This window comes from Lytechinus variegatus, chromosome 6, assembly GCF_018143015.1.
Source record: "Lytechinus variegatus isolate NC3 chromosome 6, Lvar_3.0, whole genome shotgun sequence".
Classification (NCBI taxonomy): Eukaryota; Metazoa; Echinodermata; class Echinoidea; order Temnopleuroida; family Toxopneustidae; genus Lytechinus; species Lytechinus variegatus.
Genome location: NC_054745.1, coordinates 21,974,581 through 21,993,590, shown reverse-complemented (window position 1 = coordinate 21,993,590; position 19,010 = coordinate 21,974,581). Strand labels below are relative to the sequence as shown.

The following is a 19,010-nucleotide window of genomic DNA, read 5'->3' as shown; positions in this document are numbered from 1 at the left end:
TCAATCTAAAAATTGCATTATGTAGTGAAAGGCGGGGTAAGTTGTGACACTTTTTGCATTTTTCATATGATGAGTAATATTGTAGAAATAAGTACCTTGCCTTTAAATTTGATTCTTGGGAAATCTTTTTCACCTATATATAACTGTCTACCCCCACACTGAAAGTCATCGTGACCTTTGAAAAAAAACGATGTCAAATGGCTCTACTTGCCCCATCTGTGGGGTAAGTTGTGCCACTTTCTGGGGTAAGTTGAGCCACAAAAACTATGTACAAAATGTATGCGGGTAGAACCAGGATGTCAATTTTTCATTTAAAGTATTTTCACTTGCTAATTCTCTATAAATACTAACATTTTCTAAAAGTAAAAGAACTGTCATGTGAATTAGCTCCTTTCTGCCTGCATTTCAATGGGTTTTTACATTTTTTTTTATTATACATCAACATTGGATTTAATGGCTCAAATTGCCCCATGTTGATTTGGCTTAAATTACCCCAGCCCAAACTTATTGCGATATTTTCACATCCACAAATATCTCATGCATTCATCATATAAAAGACTATGACAAGAATGAGAATCCATACCTGGACTAACAATATTGTTCTTATTTCTATAATATATTTAAAGACATATGTGGGTAAAAAACACTTATCTATTTTACACCCTTTTTTACTTTTTAGGATGAAATTTGTATTTTTCCCTCTAAAAAATTACTTTTTGTTTCAAAATCGAAAACAAAGTGGTGGGTTAAAGGTGATTTAATGGGTCATTAATATATGGCACCAGCACGTTGTCTGACTCATTCATTATAAGATTGGGGATGGTGGCTCAACTTGCCCCTATGCTCAACTTACCCCGCCTTCCCCTAAAGGTTTTACAGGGAGAATAAAACAACAAGATGGCTTCTCACCTGTATAGTATAGGTTGTGGATTGGAAGATAGTTGCCTTCGAATTCTAAACTCTCAACTCTAACCTGTATACATGTAGATTAGTTCATGTGTTGTGAGAGTCTGTTCTTGATTGAACACCTTACCACATTGATCACACACGTACTGCTTCTCACTTGTATGGATGTCTTTTGAGGTCACTAGCTTGAATAATTGCCATACCACATCAGTCACATACACAAAGCTTCTTACCTGTATGGATTGTTTTGTGGGTTGTAAAACAAGATAGATTAAATGCCTTACCACATTGATCACATGCATAGGGTTTCTCACCTGTATGGATTTCTTTATGTCTTATGAGACTCTGTTTTTTCTTAAATCCCTTACCTCATTCATCACATACATAGGGCATTTCACCGGTATGGATTTGTTTATGTCTTGCGAGACTCTGTTTTTTACTAAATATTGTACTACATTAATCACATATGGTTTCTCATCTGTATGGATTAGTTTATTTCTTTTGAGACCATTAGATTGATTAAATCCCTTACCGCATTGATTGCCTACATGTACATAAGGTTTCTCACCTGTATGGATTCGTTTATGTGCTGTGAGATTAGATTGTTGAGCATATGCCTTTCCACATTGATCACATACATAAGGATTCCCAACTGTATGGATTAGTTTATGTCTTATGAGACTCTGTTTTCTATTGAATGCCTTAACACATTGATCACATACATAAGGTTTCCCAACTGTATGGATTCGTTTATGTCTTATGAGACTCTGTTTTTTGTTAAATCCCTTACCACATTGATCACATACATATGGTTTCTCACCTGTATGGATTCGTTTATGTCTTATGAGACTCTGTTTTCTATTGAATGCCTTAACACATTGATCACATACATAAGGTTTCCCAACTGTATGGATTCGTTTATGTCTTATGAGACTCTGTTTTTTGTTAAATCCCTTACCACATTGATCACATACATATGGTTTCTCACCTGTATGGATTTGTTTATGTGCAGAGAGATTAGATTGCTGAGCATATGCCTTACCACATTGATCACATACATAAGGATTCCCACCTGTATGGATTATCATATGTGCTGTAAGATCATAAGATCTGGAAAATGCCCTTCCACATTGATCACATACATAGGGCTTGTCACCTGTATGGATAAGTTTTTGTCTTATGAGACTCCGTTTTTTATTAAATGCCTTACCACATTGATCACATGCATAGGGTTTCTCACCTGTATGGATTTCTTTATGTCATATGAGACTCTGTTTTTTCTTAAATCCCTTACCTCATTCATCACATACATAGGGCATTTCACCGGTATGGATTTGTTTATGTCTTGCGAGACTCTGTTTTTTACTAAATATTGTACTACATTAATCACATACATATGGTTTCTCATCTGTATGGATTAGTTTATTTCTTTTGAGACCATTAGATTGATTAAATCCCTTACCGCATTGATTGCCTACATGTACATAAGGTTTCTCACCTGTATGGATTCGTTTATGTGCTGTGAGATTAGATTGTTGAGCATATGCCTTTCCACATTGATCACATACATAAGGATTCCCAACTGTATGGATTAGTTTATGTCTTGTGAGACCATAAGAACTGAAAAATGTCCTTCCACATTGATCACATACATAGGGCTTATCACCTGTATGAATTTGTTTATGTCTTGTGAGGCCATAAGATTGACTAAATCCCTTACCGCATTGGCCGCATACATAAGGATTCCCACCTGTATGGATTTGTTTATGTCTTATGAAATTGTGTTTTCTATTGAATGCCTTACCACATTGATCACATACATAAGGTTTCCCAACTGTATGGATTCGTTTATGTCTTATGAGACTCTGTTTTTTGTTAAATCCCTTACCACACTGATCACATACATAAGGATTCCCACCTGTATGGATTATCATGTGTGCTGTAAGATCATAAGATCTGGAAAATGCCCTTCCACATTGATCACATACATAGGGCTTGTCACCTGCATGGATAAGTTTATGTCTTACGAGACTCCGTTTTTTATTAAATGCCTTACCACATTGATCACATACATATGGTTTATCACCTGTATGGATTAGTTTATGTCTTGTGAGACTATTAGATTGACTAAATCCCTTACCACATTGATCGCATACATAGGGCCTTTCACCTGTATGGATTCGTTTATGTCTTATGAGATTCTGTTTTCTATTGAATGCCTTACCACATTGATCACATACATAAGGTTTCCCAACTGTATGGATTCGTTTATGTCTTATGAGACTCTGTTTTTTGTTAAATCCCTTACCACATTGATCACATACATAAGGATTCCCACCTGTATGGATTATCATGTGTGCTGTAAGATCATAAGATCTGGAAAATGCCCTTCCACATTGATCACATACATAGGGCTTGTCACCTGTATGGATAAGTTTATGTCTTACGAGACTCCGTTTTTTATTAAATGCCTTACCACATTGATCACATACATATGGTTTATCACCTGTATGGATTAGTTTATGTCTTGTGAGACTATTAGATTGACTAAATCCCTTACCACATTGATTGCATACATAGGGCCTTTCACCAGTATGGATTTGTTTATGTCTTGTGAGACTCTGTTTTCTATTGAATGCCTTACCACATTGATCACATACATATGGTTTCTCACCTGTATGCATTTGTTTATGTCTTATGAGACTCTGTTTTTTATTAAATAACTTACCACATTGATCACATACATACGGTTTCTCACCTGTATGGATTCGTTTATGTCTTATGAGACCATTAGATTGAATAAATCCCTCACCACACTGATCGCATACATAGGGCCTTTCACCTGTATGGATTCGTTTATGTCTTATGAGACTCTCTTTTTTATTAAATGCCTTACAACATTGATCACATACATATGGTTTCTCACCTGTATGGATTAGTTTATGTCTTGTGAGACCATTAGATTTAATAAATCCCTTACCGCATTGATCGCATACATAAGGCCTTTCACCAGTATGGAATAGTTTGTGTCTCGTGAGACTCTGTTTTCTATTGAATGCCTTACCACATTGATCACATACATATGGTTTCTCACATGTATGGATTTGTTTATGTCTTCTGAGAATCTGTTTTTTATTAAATGCCTTACCACATTGATCACATACATAGGGCCTTTCACCAGTATGAATTAGTCTATGTCTTGTGAGACACTGTTTTCTCTTAAATGCCTTGCCACATTGATCACATACATATGGTTTCTCACCTGTATGGATTCGTTTATGTAATATCAGAAAATCAGATCGACTAAAGGCCATACCACATTGATCACATACAGACGGCTTCTCATCACTTACTACTTCATGGCATGATGCAAAATATGAATCAGTACTGGACTTACACTCAAGTATCACATTTACTTCACTTCCTTCTTTTAAAATCCCCATTTCACCAAGTTCAAAGTCATTAGATTTGCAGGGAGATCTTTGTATTTCTCCATCAACAAACTGTAGAATGCCTTCCTGCGACCGCATGTAGATACCATGTAATCCATGTTTATGCTTGAGATGCCTTGCTAAGATGAGAGGAATAACGTAGAATGATCCACAGTACTCACATCGGTAGATTCCAGAATCTATTGGAAAAGAAATTTACATTGTCATATCATCATCGAATAATTCAGAGATTATATTAGGCATGTAAAGATGTTTATTAAAAAGACTCAAACATGACTGAAAAAGAACATGGAAGGTAAAAAAAAATGACTTCAGTGTAAAACATATGGAGAGTCCTAGGATGACAGTCGCATCATCGATTGCATGCAGATACATTGCCAAGTGGCTTGTTCCAAATCAACATATAACCTGGGATCATGACGAAAAACTTCCATTTGAGAACACTATACCCCAGTTCCCCTTCTCATCAATTCTCTTCTCCAGCCGTAACTGCCTCAAGAAAGCAATTTAAGTATCAAAACACCTGTTTCTTGACGTTGGGCCGAAGATAAAACAACAGCCCGGCATATACAGTCACAGCAGGGGGCCACACACGATGGGATGCATGCGCAGCGCCGAGTGCGGTCCCTGTAAGCATGCCGTCATTTTTATTCGCTTACTTTCCTTATTCCGAGGTCGATTTTCTTCGTTCGAAATTGAAAATGGACTAACATTGTGGTGCTGAATACAATATGCCTTTGAAAACATGATTAAATATGGAATACAATCATTTCATTCCGAAGGTCCTACTACAGGCAGAGAAGTCTTACGTAATAGCGCAGCTGTTGTTTATCTTTTCGTCCTTTGCTCAACGCTCATATACTGGCCTGTGGGGGAGAAATTGAGACAGCGGGGATTACCCCTGGATTACTTGGCCAAGCGCGGTTGATAAGGGCTTGGAAATGATTTTTAGGAGATCCAAATGGAAAATGGGGTACAACACCGCAGTTCGCAATCCGAACTGCGGTATTGTTTCAAAGGGAAGTTTGACGTAATGTGACATGATATATCATCCATGACTAGACAAGCCTTACATTGTGTAACACATACATGAAAGCAAGGGTTAAAGTTCAGCAACCAAGACAATTGCCCCTACCCCTATACTTTTCAAGTAGTGAAGGGGGATGTGGATAACCAAAAGGGGAGAAGAAAATCAGAGATGTATAGATTACGTCCAGAAAATAATAATAATAATATAGGATATTTATATTGTGCACATATCCACCTTGTTATGACTCAAGGCGCTCCTATAATAAATAAATAAGACCATAAGCATTTATAAGTTTTAAAATAGAATAAGAGTAGAGCTATATTCTACATTATCCACTGGCATAAAACGTGCCAAAATTAATATGGACAAATGTTTGTTGACTGTGTCTGTATACGGCATTTATGTCCTTCATGTATACACTCGTGTTAGTATATAGATTAACATAAACTTTAAATTCCAGTATACGGTCCTTAAAATTGAAGATAGAAGGTACTATTTCTCTCTTTTTATGTAGTTTCCAACTACCTAAAGATACCCTACAGAATTGAGATGGGAATTAAATTGATGTACAGAATTTCAGCACTTTTAAGGGAAGATCTATTTATTTCTTCACTGGTTAAACATAACCAACCATAAAAAAAGTCAAATACATATATTTTTTTTTACCTGAGCCCTTTCTATCCTGCCAATCTTCTCCTCCCTCCACTTTTGAACAAGATGGTTGGGATTGCTTGGGATTCTGGTTGCCCCCTGGAGCTACTTCTGTCAAGGTTTTTTCAGTCTTCAGATCACATGACTGAGTGTTAATATCACCTGATTGCTTGGGAATCTGGTCTCCCCCTGAAGCTACTTTTGTCAAGGTTTGTTCTGCGTTCAGATGCCCTGACTGAGTGCTGAGATCGCCTGATTGCTTGGGAGTCTGGTCTCCCCCTAAAGCTACTTCTGTCAAGGTTTGTTCCGCATTCTGATCACATGACTGAGTGTTGAGATCACCTGATGATGTTGGATTAATTTTTGTCTGGACAGCATTATAGTCCTCCATTGCAAGGAGTGCAATGATTCGCTCTGCTTTGATTTCATGAGCATTTAGCAGATTCTTATCATCATACTCAATCTCCACTTTAATAGTGACCTAATTAACAAGAAAAAGGGACAAACATTCATGTATAACTGATGACAAGACAATATGACATACATTTAATTTGACACACGACCAGATTCATCCTATTCTTAATGTGCCATCATAGTGCAAAATGTGATAAAATACATTTGGAGGACTGTACTGTCTTGATTCATTTCTCCCTATGATATACTTTTGTTTATTGGACTTTCATGACTCTAATGATCTCCAATATACCATTTAAAAGTCAATGAATGAGGACTTTGCATTGTTCTGTTGATTCCTACATGTCCAGTTTGACCATGCCTCACTAGAAACTAGAAAGAGTGATTCACTAGGACCATAGAAGAGCTTGTGCTCCATCAAAGGAAAAATTCACCATTAAAAAAAGCAAAAATAGCTGAAAAAATTATTAAAAAAATATTGGTGAAGGCTCTGTGCTTGGCTTGCTTTTTGAATGCGTGCAGAGACCTCTCTTGTTATGTATGGTGAGGCAACACAATATCATTGGTAAGAGATTGGAGAAGGACAGACTAGATGGTGATTCTTCCAACTGTTGGTGAAGCCAAAAATGTGTGAGGAGATCTCTCTTGTTATGTATGGTGAGGCAACACAACATAATAGGTAACAGATTGGAGAAGGATAGACTAGATGGTGATTCTTCAACTCTTGGCGAAGCCATCAACATGTGAGGAGATCTCTCTTGTTATGTATGGTGAGGCAACACAATATCATTGGTAAGAGATTGGAGAAGGACAGACTAGATGGTGATTCTTCAACTCTTGGTGAAGCCGTCAACGTGTGCCGAGAGCTCTCTTGTTATTTACGGTGAGGCAACAAAGGATAATAGGTAAGAGATTGGAGATGGATAGGTATGATGGTGAGCCTTCTTAAAGAATTTGGTTCAGTTGCTACACTGTGTCTAGATTAGAGTCTGTTTTGACAGGTTAATGGCTGTAGAGGACTCATCTCCTATTCTTATTTGTGGTGAGGCAATGCCCACGGTAGGTAAAGATTAGCCACTCTTGTTGGCTGCAGACAGTGAAGGCTCTGCACTGTCCATTCAGGATCAAGTCAATCTCTGAAATATGAAATGTCCTAAACCACTTCAAAATGAAGGGGGATTATTAGACTATGTGAAATGAAACCGCACAAGAAGTAGACAGGAAGAATTAATAAGTTTTGATTACAAAATATGGAAATTCAAATATAGCATTAAATAATTCAGTGTTTGACAGGTACTTACATGATTTGGACTCTCTTCATGTAACTTGATCTCTTTTATATGATCTGGCTTTTCATCTTCGACAGGTACATGGAAAGGTTCTGAATTTAATATAAATATTTGAAAAGAAAAAGGATATCAAGATTTTATCCTCCATTCACTGTATAACTTATGAAATGGATTTGATTTTAAAAGTTGTGCGGGACTTAAAAAAAAGGAAAAAAAAAAGTGGATCACTTTTTGGTTGCAGAAAATGCAGCAAGGCAATGAGTGGGGCCATAATACCTTCGAGTGCCAGACGTACCTAACATCATTTCCTCATCCTCACTGTCATTTTCCTCTTTGATCTCTATTTTTATTTCTTGCTGACGTTGCATGAACTTGGGTGGATTGACCTGTAGTCCTGTTTGAAAAAACAAGAAAAACAAACAATCCATGGGTTTACAATCACAGATTTGGCTGTGCAGTGTAAAGTTTTAGAGCCTGGTAGAGGACTTATAGATTAAAGAAACAGGTTTCATTTGTGAATGAGCTACACAGTCTTAAGCACTTTTATTGAAGAAACAAGGATTTCTATGTGAGCTTGAGAATTATTCATTAAAAAAAAAGAATCTGATCATGCAGAATGCCTTTCTGATATCTTCTTCATAAAACAGTCTTGGATTTAACTATTGAGAAGTTAATGAACACCTGAACACCTTTAGGCCTACCCACAGGGCTACAAACATTGAAAACTTCATGACTCTCCTCCTTTAACTCTAAATAGACTGGGCTATTTCGACGCTTAAGAAGACGAGGGGGCTGATTCAGCCCCCCCCCCTTATGATCTCGGCCGTCGATCGTGCGATCGCGACGAAAATTGGCACACGCGTTACCCATGACATTATCTACAAAACTATAACGTCAAATTTTGCAAAAATCATGCTAATTTATGCGTAAAATCATTAGTTTGCTCTAATTAATAAAATAATGCCCCTGAAATGCTAATTTTTGTTTCACATACTCTAGATAGGCATCTGATCAAATTATTTGTAAAAAATTTCAACATCACATTTATTTTCTTACGTATTCTTTAGTTTTCTAAATTTCTTATGTATTTCATTGTTTTTCGACTTTTTGGTTTTTTTTATTGTTTTTTCAATGGAAATTGTCAGGGACTTGACCATTTTGACCATAAAAAAGATAAAATTAATTTATTTTAAGCAGTAAAAGGAAACAAGTGGAATGCCTCTGGCTGTCTCACCTGCATCACGCGGTTCAATATAGCAGCAGTGCTGACTTTGAATACTACTCTAACTCGCACAAGATGTTCAGTGATACATGGTTACTCTTATGTCCACTTTTTATGAACTAGACCAATAAACTTACAGAGATATGATGGTTATTCAACAAAAAACCCCAACATGGCCAAAGTTCATTGACCTTACATGACCTTTGACCTTGATCATGTGACCTGAAACTCGCACAGGATGTTCAGTGATACTTGATTACTCTTATGTACAAGTTTCATGAATCAGATCCATAAACTTTCAAAGTTTTGATGGTAATTCAACTGATACACCCACTTCAGCCAAAGTTCATTGACCTTTGACCTTGGTCATGTGACCTGAAACGCGCACAGGATGTTCAGTGATATTTGATTACTCATATGTCCAAGTTTAATGAACTAGACTAATAAACTTTCAAAGTTATGATGGTAATTCAACAGATACCCCCGATTTGGCCAAAGTTCATTGACCCTAAATGACCTTTGACCTTAATCATGAGACCTGAAACTTGCACAAAATATTCAGTGATGCTTGATTACTATTATGTCCAAGTTTCATGAATCAGATCCATAAACTTTCAAAGTTATGATGGGAATTCAACAGATATCCCCAATTCGGCCAAAGTTCATTGACCCTAAATGACCTTTGACCTTGGTCATGTGACGTGAAACTCATGCAGGATGTTCAGTGATACTTGATTAACCTTATGTCCAAGTTTCATGAACTAGGTCCATATATTTTCTAAGTTATGATGACATTTCAAAAACTTAACCTCAGGTTAAGATTTCAATGTTGATTCCTCCAACATGGTCTAAGTTCATTGACCCTAAATGACCTTTGACCTTGGTCATGTGACATGAAACTTTAATAGGATGTTCAGTAATACTTGATTAACCTTATGGCCAAGTTTCATGAACTAGGTCCATATACTTTCTAAGTTATGATGTCATTTCAAAAACTTAACCTCAGGTTAAGATTTGATGTTGACGCCGCCGCCGCCGCCGTCGGAAAAGCGGCGCCTATAGTCTCACTCTGCTTTGCAGGTGAGACAAAAATGATGATACATTTATGAATCTTGGCTTAAAACACTATTTGCATTGGATTTGTACACAAATTCACGTTTTTGAGTAATTTTGGGTCTGCATGCACTTACGAAATGTTGCGTAATTTCGGTACCGCGTACGCGGGGATCACAATTTTGATCTTAAAAGTTGCGCGAGACTTGAAAGTTAAAGTCAACGAGGAACGCAGTCAAAGAATTTTGCGCGGCAGATTTATCGCAAAAAATGTTGAGGAGGGGCTGAATCAGCCCCCCAGTCTTTTTAGGGTTAAGTCACCAGTCGATTCACTGCTGTGAATTTCGTCAGCGCTTGTGACTTCTTTTCACTCCCATTGATTTGGAAAGATTCTGGATTTTAGTATATACATGAGAAAAAAAGGACATCAACAGTTTATTCTCATAGACACAAATTCATTGCATAAGTTCTCAAATGTACATATTAAAAAGTTGTGCAGGACTTGAAAGGAAAAATATGAGCGTGCCACAATACCCTCCAGTGCCCCCAAGAGAAAGTTTACTCACACACATACCTAACATCATGTCCTCATCCTCACTATCATTTTCCTCTTTGATCTCAATTTTCATTTCTTGCTGACGTTGCATGAACATAGGTGGATTGACCTGTAATCCTGTTTGAAAAATGTAAAAAAACACCATGGGTTAATAAAACATCTAACAAGTTTTTAAACAGTTTTTAAACAAGTTTTTAAACAGAAACATGATCGCCGATCATCATGGTACGTGTCTCTGCAAGTATCGTGCACTAGGCTATTCTTTCAGCTTCTAGGATGGGGGGTCACTTTATCTTTTTGAAGCCTTCTTTTTTGTCTGTGGATTACACTAAAAATATGAATTCATTACTTGTAATCATTATCAATTTTGTTCTTTATAATATTTCCTAGCATCTTGTACTAAAAATTGATGAAACTTCGCTTGTAAATTTTTCCAAATGACATTCTAAAATTGATCGTCCGGACACACAACCCGTCCGGATACACAACAGCTTGGTATACTATTTATCTGTATCATCACATTCATAATCTGCAATTCAAAATCTGATCATGCCTTCCTGATATCTTCTCCATAAAATTGTCTTGTATTTAACTATTGAGAATTTATGGTTTTCTCCTGTAACATCTTTACCCTCTGGGCTACAAAAATTTGAAAACTAAATTCTGTAGGTCCCCGTAAAGAAGAAGGCAAACGCCAAGCGTTGTCTCGCCTACATATTGCAGTCATGAAGAGACTGCATGTCAGAACTATGCTATATGATATCTGAGGCTGTCAGCAGTTTAGGGGGTGAATTGTGGTGTGAATATTATAAATGGTGCCAAGAACTATAGCTCATTAAATAAATAACAAGTTTTTAAAGAATAAACAAGTAAAATACAAAATCTGGTTCAGGTATAGAGAGTACTGAAGTAAAATCTTAGTATTAAAAAGTATAAAATTATAAAGTTCATGTCATTAGAGGAACAAATTAGTGTGAAAGTTCATTGACCTTTGACCTTAATCAAATTCAACTCACATTCAAACCTGACCTGCACCTTCAAGAGATGGACCTCTGTTACGAGTTTGGCGATCCCACCTCGAAGCTATACAGTGCGTCCCAGAATAAACGAAACCGAGGTTTAGCGGTCATTTATCATAACTTAATCATAAATAAAATAGACAAATGACCTACCAATTTAAAGCTTAGAATCTCCTCTTTCATCTGATATTACTTAGGTTATTTCTTATTCACGCATGAGTGAGCAAAAACAATTTGAAGAAAGGATACCAAAAACTCATTTGGCGGGGGGTATCTGGGTTTCAAAAAGAAAACCACATTTCTGAAAAGTTCAATATCTGCTCTTTAATTTGATACCTAAATTACAGAAAATGGTCAAGAAATAAAAAAGTTCTGGTCATTTGAAATAAGGCTTGTATTTCCATAATTTCATGAGACAAACGTGTTTTCACCGGTTTCCCACAGAAGCTTTCGCATGGTGAACAAAAGATTTAATGCATGGCTGATCATCAACAAAACAGAGTGTCGAGTGAGTTTGAACGCCAGCCTGGAGAAGCTCTTCATTTTATGAAATTATTGAAATTCAAGCCTTATTTCTAATGACCATTACTTTGTTATTTCTTGACCATTTTCTGTAATTTAGGTATCAAATTAAAGAGGAGATATTGAACTTTTCGAAAATGTGGTTTTGTTTTTTAAACCCAGATACCCCCCGAAAAATGAGTTTTTGATATCCTTTCTTCAAATTGTATTTGTTCACTCATGTGCTAATGAGAAATAATCTAAGTAATATCAGATGAAAGAGGAGATTCTAAGCTTTAAATTGGTAGGTCATTTGTCTATTTTATTTATGATTAAGTAATGATAAATGATCGCTAAATCTCGGTTTCGTTTTTTCTGGGACGCACTGTAGAAAGTTATTGTGTGTACAACACAGCACAGTGCCAGTCATGGAGAGTTCATTGACCTTTGACCTTAATCAAATTCAACTCACATTCAAACTTGACCTGCACCTTCAAGAGATGGACCTCTGGTATGAATTTGGTGATCCCATCTCGAAGATATAGAAAGTTATTATGTGTACAACATAGCACAGTGCCAGTCATGGAAAGTTCATTGACCTTTGACCTTATTCAAATTCGACTCATATTCGAACTTGCCTGTGCCTTCAGGAGATGGACCTCTGGTATGAATTTGGTGATCCCACCTCAAAGCTATAGAAAGTTATTGGGTGTACAACTCCATTGTTGACGAACACAGCATAGTGCCAGACATGGAAAGTTCATTGACCTTTGACCTTATTCAAATTCAACTCATATTCAAACTTGACCTGTGCCTTCAGGAGATGGACCTCTGGTATGAATTTGGTGATCCCACCTCGAAGCTATAGAAAGTTATTGGGTGTACAACACAATTGTTGACGCCGCCGGAAATAGTGATACCTATGTCTCGCTCCGCTACGCAGGCGAGACAAAGTTGGCAATTTCAACTAAATCATTTTTTGATGACATTTTCATTACTTTGTGTATGGCCCCTGTACTCACTGTAAGCCTTAATTTATAAGCAGACAATTCTGAAATCTCATACCATTTTGCAAAAACTTACAATCTCCTCTGATAATTCTTTTAAATTTCTATTTGGGTTGTATACAAATTTCACAATAATTAATCCTAAAACATAAAAAAGTAATAATTCTGATTCTTGCAAGAATGAAAATAGGACCCCCAAATTTGATATTATTGAATAATGAACAGGGTGCCACATAACGTTTTCGAAGCACTTGCCCAGTCGTGCAAGTAAATGTTTGAATATAGTTGGAATATACTTTCCCCAAAAATCTATCATTAAAAATAATTTTACCTCTTCAAAAGAAAGTTTTGTGGTTTTGTAAACTATTGACCTTTTTCTCTCTTTTGACAGGAACTGATCTACTTTCTTATTGCATTTCTTTTTCCAAAGTGATTTTATCGTGCCTACCATGACCAAAATTAGGGTTAATGTCATATCGACCCTAATTTTGGTCAGTCATCTGTGAGAATTTTTGCTTTCCCAATTCGGGCAAGTGGTTTTGGTCTTTACTTCAAAAACACTTGTCCAACTCTAACTTTTACTTGCCCCGGGCAATCGGGCAAGTGCTTTATGTGGCACCCTGATGAACGTCAACTACACCTACCAACTTTGTTCATCATCTCATAGTTTTCTTTGACGTTCTTGATACAAATTCTTTCATAACTGCTGAACTGTGTCCATTCCTTGGCTGTGAAGTAAACCTGGACGTCTAAAAGATACTGATCCATCTCTGGTAAAGACATGGTGGCTTACTTGCAAACTGGAGGCACAAATATTTTCCTGTTCCAAGAGGCAAGACTGAGACTGGAAGAAAGCGAAAAAAATTTTTTTTTAAGATATTTGATCTGCAGCTAAGGCTTCATGGTCTGTTCTCATGGTCACTGTCTATCTCAGCATAATTCAATAAATACACTGAGATTTACTTCCCTTTTATTTAGATTGTTCTTTGGGCTTCATGTTGCTATCATAAAATGATGAAAAGTGGCTCATGACTGCCGCAAACGACCATAATTAAATTAATAAGTACAAGGTTTTACATCAAGCTAATTAAATATGAATTAACACTATTCTTAAATCTGTCCATGTTGGGAGCTGAAGGGAATATGTTGGAGGGCAGTGAATTCCACTGCTGAGCCATCCTTGGAATATATGAAGATTGATGAAGAAAAGTATTTGACTTTTTTCCTTTGATTTATATTGTTTCATTGCGTTAGGAGTTTTTTTTGTTATTTCTTCTGGGAACCTATGTCTTCAAGCTTTGCTTTTGAATAGGTTCCTCTTTTTTCATGATATTGTATTTCTTTGTAAAACACAACAATTATGTATTTTTTGTCACCATCTTCTCATAATTATGTTTGGCAAGAAATTTATCCATATTGTGCTGCACTGGACCCAGGTGAGGTGAATGGGTATCCCATAGGATTTATTCTTTAAACGCTTTAGCACCTATTAATATGGCAGCTCAGCTTGAACCGGGGTAATATTATGATACCAAGTATCCAAGCGAAGTTGAGTATATGCGCACAGTAACTGCGCTATATAAATGGACATATTATTATTTATTATTATTACGTTTACCAGTCATAATAGCAGATGAGAGTTGCCAGTCATAATAGTAGAAGAGGGTCGCCAGTCATAATAGTAAACTGGTTCGCCAGTCATAATAGCAGATGAGAGTCGCCAGTCATAATAGAAGAAGAGGGTCGCCAGTCATAATAGTAAACTGGTTCGCCAGTCATAATAGCAGATGAGAGTCGCCAGTCATAATAGAAGAGGGTCGCCAGTCATAACAGTCGATGAAGGTCGCCAGTCATAATAGTAGATGAAGGTCGCCAGTCATAATAGTAGATGAGGGTCGCTCGTCTTAATAAAGGGGTTTGCCAGTCATTACGGTAGTCGGGGGACGTGCTGCTTTGATGACCCCCTTTTTCAGTCCTAATTTTCAGTTCTCTAGATACGCCAAAGACAAAAGTTCAGTTCAGAAGCAGCCCCACCCCACTTGCAGAGCTACCAAGTCTCACGCATTATGCGTGAGACTCAAGCATTTTTGGACTCTTGTTCATCCCCTCAAAACTCTGTCTCACGCAACTATCACAGCCTATCCCCATATACATTGTACACAATGTCTGTGATCTCACTCGGATTTTCAGAAAATCTCACGCATAGCTGGTCTATGAACTTGGCATCTCTGCACTTGCAAGACCCCAGTTACGAAACAACCAGTTCCCTAGCCTGCCAAAGTTTCTGCGTAGAAAGGGTGCATTGTATTTGCTTTATTGCAGCAGATATAACTAACATGCTAGCCGGGCATGCTGGTTCCATTTTGGGTCCGATGTTATTGTGACACCTACAGGGAGGCAGCAGTCACTCTCAGCACCAAGTTGTTCAAAGTGTAGATTTGATTTGCCGCACTCCTCTTCCTCACTCTTCCTCATCCTCTGATGACCTCACATTTCTGGGTGTTTAGTTTCATCAATCATCCAATTCGATGACTATTTACTGATTTTGTCAAAGTCATCTTGGACAGCTGGAGCTGCTGTATTTACCATGTTACTAGTACTACAGAAGGAATCAATTCATCCTCGGCTTCATCATTATTCTAACGTTAAAAATATGAGATCACTGCTGATATCATTCATTGACATTGGCATTTCGGTGCTAATGCAGTTTCGCACTGGCCAATACCTAACAACCAGTTATTGTACACAAATGTCACTGTGAATCTTTTAGTCCATTTTGAGCTCAATATACCCACCGCTCTGATTATCACTATTATATATAGCACTGCCATATTCACTATCAACAGTTTCCAATAAGAACAACAAGATTTAAAAACAGTCCATTGCCTTTTTTGGTAGACATACTCAACAAAAGATGAGTGTGTAGACTAGGAAAGGCAATGCAAATGGTCATCCTCACCCCATTTAATATAAAATTATTTTTGTCATTTAAATAAGTGTCAGTCTCCTCTCCTTCAAGTCTGCCATTATCATATTACATTCACTCGTTCATCATGTTCATTGTCTTTTATTCCTTATTTAAAATGTATTTACTTTTAAATTTATAACTGTTTTTAATGCATTTTACTAAGTATTTAATAATGTGCCAAAACCAACTTGTAAGCATGATCTTTCCAGCTTTTGCTGTTTTTTCATGTATGATTGTTAACATGTTTGATTATCAATAAAGACCATTTTTTGAATTTTTGAATTTTATCGCAATCGCCAACAGCTGTATTTCGGCTTCAATCTTCACATCGATCGTTCGAGTCTTCCGTCAGACATCGCTTTCGCTTCACTTCGAATTCCCAGCTGGCCGTAACGTTGATATGGACTGAAGATAGCCACAATTACGACGCGGGGCCAAGCCTGTGCGGGGCAAATCCAAGCGGAGCAATTGTCTGAGGATTCACACTAGGTGGTTTCAAACCGCCTCGATCACAAGAATCCCCGTTAAATTACAAGAACTTTTTAAGGCTAAAAAATACCCGTTAATTATTCCTGCATTCACACCGCCCCGAAACACATCCTTCAGGATAAGTTCCCGAAGTTACGAGCATGCGCAGTGTGGTCTGATAAGCAGGCAAGGCGGGAGATTCAAAATCACTAGCCCAGCAGCCACCCACGCCGCCGCGCCCAACGACACACTGGGATAAAAGTTCCGTAATTTGCTTTCACATCGCCAAAATACCTGCGACCTTGGAAAAATCCCCACGAAAGTTCTCGTAATTTCGCCAAGTACCTACTATTTAGCGGGTATTTTCTTTCGGGGAAATTACGCGTAGTTTGCTTTCACATTACCAAAATACCTGGTATTTTCTGATCGGGGTAAATTTCCCGATCAGAGAATACCTGGAACTGGCGAACTTCGAGGCGGTCTGAAACCACCTACTGGGATTCGAACGACGTTGAGATTAAAGCTGAATTACAGCTTGGAAAAGCAGTGGGTATATTGACCTTGAAATGTAACTGAGCTGAGAGACCTGTCATAACCAGGGTGACCAGATTTAACAAAATGAAATACTGGACAATGGATAAAACATATCAACAAAGAAGGCTACATGTACACAGTGTAACACTTGTGGATAAAAAAATCTAGAGAATTGGCGGAAAGGAGGGTGAACGAAAGAATGGAGGAGGAAGAAAAGACAAAAAAAAAAGATGAATTGAGAAGAAATTTTAAAAAAAAGTGAATGGGAAAATGAAGGAAAATAAAAAATGAAGAAAGTTAAGATTAACAGAAGGATGAAAGAAAGAATAAAAGAGAAAAAAGGTTTCGGTCATTCTTTGAACTGAATATAGAAAGGAAGGGAAGATGAATAAAAGACAAAGAAAGAAAAAAAGAGTAAGAAAAAAAAGGAGGAAAGAAAAAGGTTTCATTCACTCTTTGAAAGACAGAAACAAACAAAGTAAGAAGAAAAACAGGAAGGGGAAGGGAGGTAAAGAAAGGAAAAACAATGACTGGAGTAAAGACAGAGAGGAAAGAATGACTGGATAAGAGATTGAAAAAAGAGAGAATAATGGAAGGAAAGAGCGAAAAGAAAAAGGAGAGGAAGGGAGAAGGAATTAAAGTAAAGTTTAAGGAAAGAAAGAATGAAGGATAAAAAGGAAATTTAATAAAGAAGGAAAGAAAGAAAAATGAACAGAGAAAGGATCATGAAAGAATGGGAAAGTAAGATAGATGAAACAAAGGGCAAGCAGAAAGGATAAAAAGATGAAGGATAGAAATAAAAGAAAGAGGAAAAAAGTTCAAACTTCAAGCAAATTGAACAATCCAATCATCTTACAAAAATCATATTTTGTGTAATTAAATATATTCTTAAAATAAAAAAAAAACTAAAATGTTTTAGAAATTCAAATTCAATGTTTCAAAGTGAAACATTGTCAACTTAAAAATTAAATGAAATATTGCGACATCACACAACAAAACGAAAGCTAAAACAATCAGATCTAGTTATGAAAACTCAATAACTTGTTCCTCCGATTGCATCTCCTAATTAGTAACCTAAGACAAGATCATCTCATCATCTCATCATCTCTTCTACAAGATGTCAACATGATGAGATCCAGGATCTTGTCATCTCATCATCTCTTCTACAAGATGTCAACATGATGAGATCCGGGATCTTGTCATCTCATCATCTCTTCCAAAAGATGTCAACATGATGAGATCCAGGATCTTGTCATCTCATCATCTCTTCTAAACGATGTCAACATGACGAGATCCGGGATCTTGTCATCTCAACATCTCTTCTAAAAGATGTTGACATGATGAGATCCGGGATCTTGTCATCTTAACATCTCTTCTAAAAGATGTTGACATGATGAGATCCAGGATCTTGTCATCTCATCATCTCTTCTAAAAGATGTCGACATGATGAGATCCAGGATCTCGTCATCTTATCTTTTGCTATCAAGATGTCGACTTCCCGAGATAATTATCTCAACATCTCGGTGGCACTTTTAAGCTTCCATACTTTAGTGTCATAAGTTCCTTAGGCTAAATTAGGCCTATCTAAAAAAAAATAATTCACATGCGGAAGCCCTGGACTGGTCCCGGCACTCGGCAGTACCTGCATGCTGCATGGACGTACTCGCCGGTGACGCGGACGCCGCAACGCGCAGCGGCCTAGCCTGTCCGCTCTGGCTCTGCCGACAATTGGCTGGAGTCGGAGCATTGCACCTTCGCGGGAGCACGGTCCACGGACCACGCTTACTTCTGCATCTGGATGGATGTTGCAGGTCTACAGTTTCATTAACTCACCAGAATTATAGTTAATAAAATCGACATTATCCTCCTGGTTTAAGTCATTGAATCATCAGTCCATTCATTGCTGTTTATTCGTCAGCACTGGACCGTTCAGTAACGGT

At 37.3% G+C, this 19,010-nt stretch overlaps 2 protein-coding genes across 3 annotated transcripts; both read right to left on the bottom strand.

Annotated features, from left to right (window-relative positions):
* Positions 1-1,177: 1,177 nt before the first annotated feature.
* Positions 1,178-2,267, bottom strand: LOC121417635 (zinc finger protein 708-like; the record flags this gene model as incomplete). Its single annotated transcript, XM_041611373.1, is given in 1 exon segment — positions 1,178-2,267. A coding segment is annotated over 1 exon segment (1,026 nt), but the record flags the coding sequence as incomplete, so codon positions are not given.
* On the bottom strand, positions 2,157-19,002 carry LOC121417212 (zinc finger protein 271-like). Of its 2 annotated transcripts, XM_041610831.1 has the most exons (7): positions 18,904-19,002; positions 13,745-13,944; positions 10,592-10,690; positions 8,038-8,136; positions 7,755-7,834; positions 6,055-6,520; positions 2,157-4,537 (listed from the first exon to the last, which is right to left on the bottom strand). In XM_041610831.1, the coding sequence occupies exons 2-7, from the start codon at positions 13,881-13,883 to the stop codon at positions 2,289-2,291; spliced, it is 3,132 nt and encodes a 1,043-aa protein (XP_041466765.1). In that variant the 5' UTR covers positions 13,884-13,944; positions 18,904-19,002; the 3' UTR covers positions 2,157-2,288. The 2 variants fall into 2 exon arrangements, with proteins under 2 accessions (XP_041466765.1, XP_041466766.1); XM_041610832.1 differs by lacking the exons at positions 2,157-4,537; positions 6,055-6,520 and having other exon boundaries at positions 7,760-7,834; positions 8,019-8,136.
* Between the last annotated feature and the right edge of the window lie 8 nt (positions 19,003-19,010).

Bases quoted from the DNA above. Each gene is read 5' to 3' on its own strand.
- LOC121417212 (XM_041610831.1), bottom strand. From the start codon at position 13,883: ATGTCTTTACCAGAGATGGATCAGTATCTTTTAGACGTCCAGGTTTAC. The intron at 8,137-10,591 runs GTATGTGTGTGA...TTTTTCAAACAG, and splicing joins GGATGAGGACATGATGTTAG to GACTACAGGTCAATCCACCC. The intron at 6,521-7,754 runs GTAAGTACCTGT...CTTGTTAATTAG, and splicing joins ATGAAGAGAGTCCAAATCAT to GTCACTATTAAAGTGGAGAT.